General features: G+C 37.6%; 1 protein-coding gene across 1 annotated transcript; it reads right to left on the reverse strand.

Annotated features, from left to right (window-relative positions):
* Positions 1-582: 582 nt before the first annotated feature.
* On the reverse strand, positions 583-3,288 carry LOC125809897 (putative late blight resistance protein homolog R1A-10). The gene has a single exon (XM_049489448.1). The coding sequence runs from the start codon at positions 3,286-3,288 to the stop codon at positions 583-585; it is 2,706 nt and encodes a 901-aa protein (XP_049345405.1).
* Between the last annotated feature and the right edge of the window lie 419 nt (positions 3,289-3,707).

Consider the following 3,707-nt stretch of genomic DNA (forward strand, 5'->3'; position numbering starts at 1 on the left):
AAAGTTTAAAAAAAAGACAGAAGAAAAGTAGAAAAATTTGTGATTATACATCATTATTAGACCCTACACTAATCTCTTTAGAAAAATAAGTTTCAATAAAGGAGTTCAAGCTGTATATTGATAACGCGTCCAATTCAAATTCAAGTGTAGTACGGTCTAGCAATAATAAACTCAACAAAAGTTGGGGTCGAGGAGTACACTTGTGTCAAGGTGACAGAGAGTGTTCTGGCCTATACAGTATGTATGCATGTACATAAAATTTGGAGTATCTAAAGAACCACTGACAAATGGCTATACGAAAGATCATATACAATTAAATTACAAGCCATTTGCAATCATCCTGCCACCTTATGCAGAAAATGATAGCCACAAAAGATGAAAAATGAAATGTTACACTTCCCAAAATCACGAATGAACATGCAAGTATAACAAGTTACACAATATTGGAAGGATTCGAATCAATCACAATGACAGCATCAAGAACTTTTGTTGAATTGGTGTAATTTGACTATTATCCAGATTATTACCGAGTTTACTATAATGATGAGTTAAATATTGTTGTAAATCAAGGAAGAAGATGTCTTACAAAAGATCACGAGTATGGACCTCTATAGAGCTTCCGTAGTTGTCTTGAATGTCCTGTTGAATTTGCTTGGCGGAATTCCCAACAGATTGTTGACAGTAAAATATATCAATAAGAGCTAGTGTGGTTATATCTGCAAAATCTCGAGGGATTGAATCCAAATTATAGCAATTTCTAAGAAAAAGTCGTTCAAGGTACGGAAAGTGATCACTACTAGCTCTCCAGTACCGAATGCATACGCTATGCAGAAACAAGAACTTCAAGTGAGGAAACCCTTCCTCAACTACTTCCCACTCCTCGCCTCTGAAGGCATTGTATGATAGTTTAAGGACCTCGAGTTTGGGTAATTTACCAACAATGCTCAAATCCTTCCATGCCAAAAAGAATTCTCCGCTAAAAGTTAAACTCTTAAGGTTTTGTGGAAAAGCATCCGGAGGAGGTAAGAGTAAAGCTGGAACATCATTATATTGTACGGGAACTGCAGTTGGCCTTTCCGTCTGAAACCTCAGAGGATCTTGCGGAGTAGAACCTGAAGGTGCAGTGTTTTTTAGAAAGCAAGCAGCATATGGATCATGAAAACCAAATTCCAATTTCTCGAGCTGATATAAGTAGCGAAAATCATACAGGTCCTTGTGATTGCGAAAGTCCTCTGGGACGCCAAATACTCCCAACTTCTTTAAATTAGGAAATAGTCTAAAAAAAGACTCTGTACAATACCGAGGATTCAATTGATTGAGGCATTGCAAACTTTTCAAAACCAATCTGTTCTCTGTAGGCTCATGACTCCGCAAGTAATTCCAGCCCATACACAGCTTCCTCAATTGTGGCATCGTCAAAATTTCCGATGGTAATATGAAAGGATAACCAGTATGATTGGGAAATGGAAAGTAAAGTTTAAAAGTTTGCAGATAGCATAGGCTTGATATCGATAGAGGAATGTCTATTATTGATGAGGGAACAGCTTCTTTCGATCCTCGATACTGCTGTAAGCAAGGTTTAAAACGCAAAGATAGGTATCTCAAATGAATTAGAGAAAGTACTCCACTGGGAAAAATTGGGCAGCTAGTCAAACCAAGATCTAGTACTCTTACTAGCTTGAAAGACAATTCCAGGGTGACGCGTTTGAATCTATGCAACATGATAATAGAATGAGCCTCACTGTTATGACACCAAGCCAATTCTTCCTCCTTATAGATACTGATCCGACTTCGACTCTTAAAGGAACACTGCATGGATTGTGCACATGAATTTTGATCACTCTTTCCTCTGATAACATTCACAAAATTCATGTTTCGAGCTTCCCTCAAACAGAGTTCACGGGTCACATCATGCATTCCACAAATTTTTATTGTTCCACGAAAACTCAAATTGTCGATGAAAATTAAGCTTCTATCTATAAGTTCATTTATACATGTTGTTGCCACCTCTTCTATGCTTTTTCCCTCTTCTTCATTCAAAAACCCCTCTACAGCCCATAACTCAACTAGTTTATTTACATAAATCTCTTCATCCTCTGCGAAAATTGCAAAATATAGAAAACACGGTTTTAGGTGAGAAGGCAAGTGATGGTAACTCAAAGCCAACACTCTCATGCATTGTGCTTCACGATCTGTGCTTACCACCGAACTTACATTCTCCGCAATTCTTTGCCACTCATCTAATCTTTGACCCATTTTGGAGAGAAGTCCAGCAGTCACAGTAATTGCTAGAGGTAATCCTCCACATTTTAATGCAATTTGTTTCCCAATATTTTCAAATTCAGGAGAATAAAAACCTTCTTTTTCAAAGATCATTTTGTGTAGTAAATTCCAACTTTCGTCAAAATTCATGAGGCGCATGTGATGAGGAGGCTTACCTGAACTAGCATATTCAGCCACTTCCACATTCCGAGTAGTCAGGAGTATTCTGCTTCCATTAATACAGTCTGGTAAACATAGTTTTATATCATCCCAAGCTTCTGTAGTCCATATGTCATCAATGACTACCAAGTATCTCCTGCCTTTCAGATGCTTTTGCAGTCGGTCCGCTAGCTGATAATCAGGTTCATCACTTGTCAAAGAAAGAAGGCCTAGGAGTACATTTCTCACACAATACTCTTGTGAAACAGTTGCTTTTGCACGAATATCAAATCGAGACATAATGCACAGATCACTATAGAGTTTTGTAGCCAAAGTTGTTTTCCCGATGCCTCCCATCCCTACGATTGAGACAACTTCTAGTTCCCTTCCTCCTCTAACAAGTTGATCCAGCATCATCTCAAATTCATTTTCACGGCCAACCATTATATTCTCGGGCTGCTCAACATCATGTTCAGGTAAACTGACAAGTGAGCTAGTTTGTGGTTTTAGATCTTTCATGCTGTCCGATGTTGCCATCCACTCTTTCACGGTGGAACCAATGTATTCTAGTGCTTGTTCCAAGACGAAAAAAATCTCCCACATAGCCCTGCTTCTTTCCTCCAAATTCTGTGCTAAAAAAACATTTCTTGATTCCGAGTCAACCATATCTTCTGTTGTGTATGCTACCTCTACGATTTCAACTTCCAAGATTGTTAACCCCTCATGATCGCCCATTATATTGCAGGATTTCTCCAGAATAACTCTCAAAGATTCGAGCTTTTCATAAAACGGTTTCAAATCACATCCAGTAAGTTCCATTGATTGATGTATGGTTCTCATAAGGGAAGTAACAGCAGCATAAGCCATATATCCAAAAAATAGAAATATCTCTCGGTATGAAAATGGACAAATTGCTACAAGTTATGTAATTTTTCAGTTTTTAAGAAAACAGAAAATGCAAAGTTCTTTCTTTTACTAGCTATTTCCAGCACATTTCCAGCTAAGGTCCACCAACCCTATCATCATGTAGACAAAAGCAGATACCAAAGTTATAAAAAAAGAAGAAAACGACAGGACTCTGACAGGAAAAAGTAGGAAAAATTGTGACCATTCATTATCAGACCCTACACTTATCTATTCATGAATATAAGTAGGGAAAAGAGCCTGATTTATCTCTGAACTTTATGATTTGAAAATGATATACCCTTCGTTTAAAACACAGTTACACTTTTCTCACATTTTATCCTATATTTTTAACACCAAAGATCCTTAAAAGTAAGGGAGGA

The sequence above is a fragment of the Solanum verrucosum genome, unplaced genomic scaffold (assembly GCF_900185275.1).
Source record: "Solanum verrucosum unplaced genomic scaffold, falcon-dt-bn FXZP01000488.1, whole genome shotgun sequence".
NCBI classification, from domain to species: Eukaryota; Viridiplantae; Streptophyta; class Magnoliopsida; order Solanales; family Solanaceae; genus Solanum; species Solanum verrucosum.

Excerpts from the sequence above, each read along its gene's own strand:
- LOC125809897 (XM_049489448.1), bottom strand. The coding sequence starts at position 3,288 with ATGGCTTATGCTGCTGTTACTTCCCTTATGAGAACCATACATCAATCA.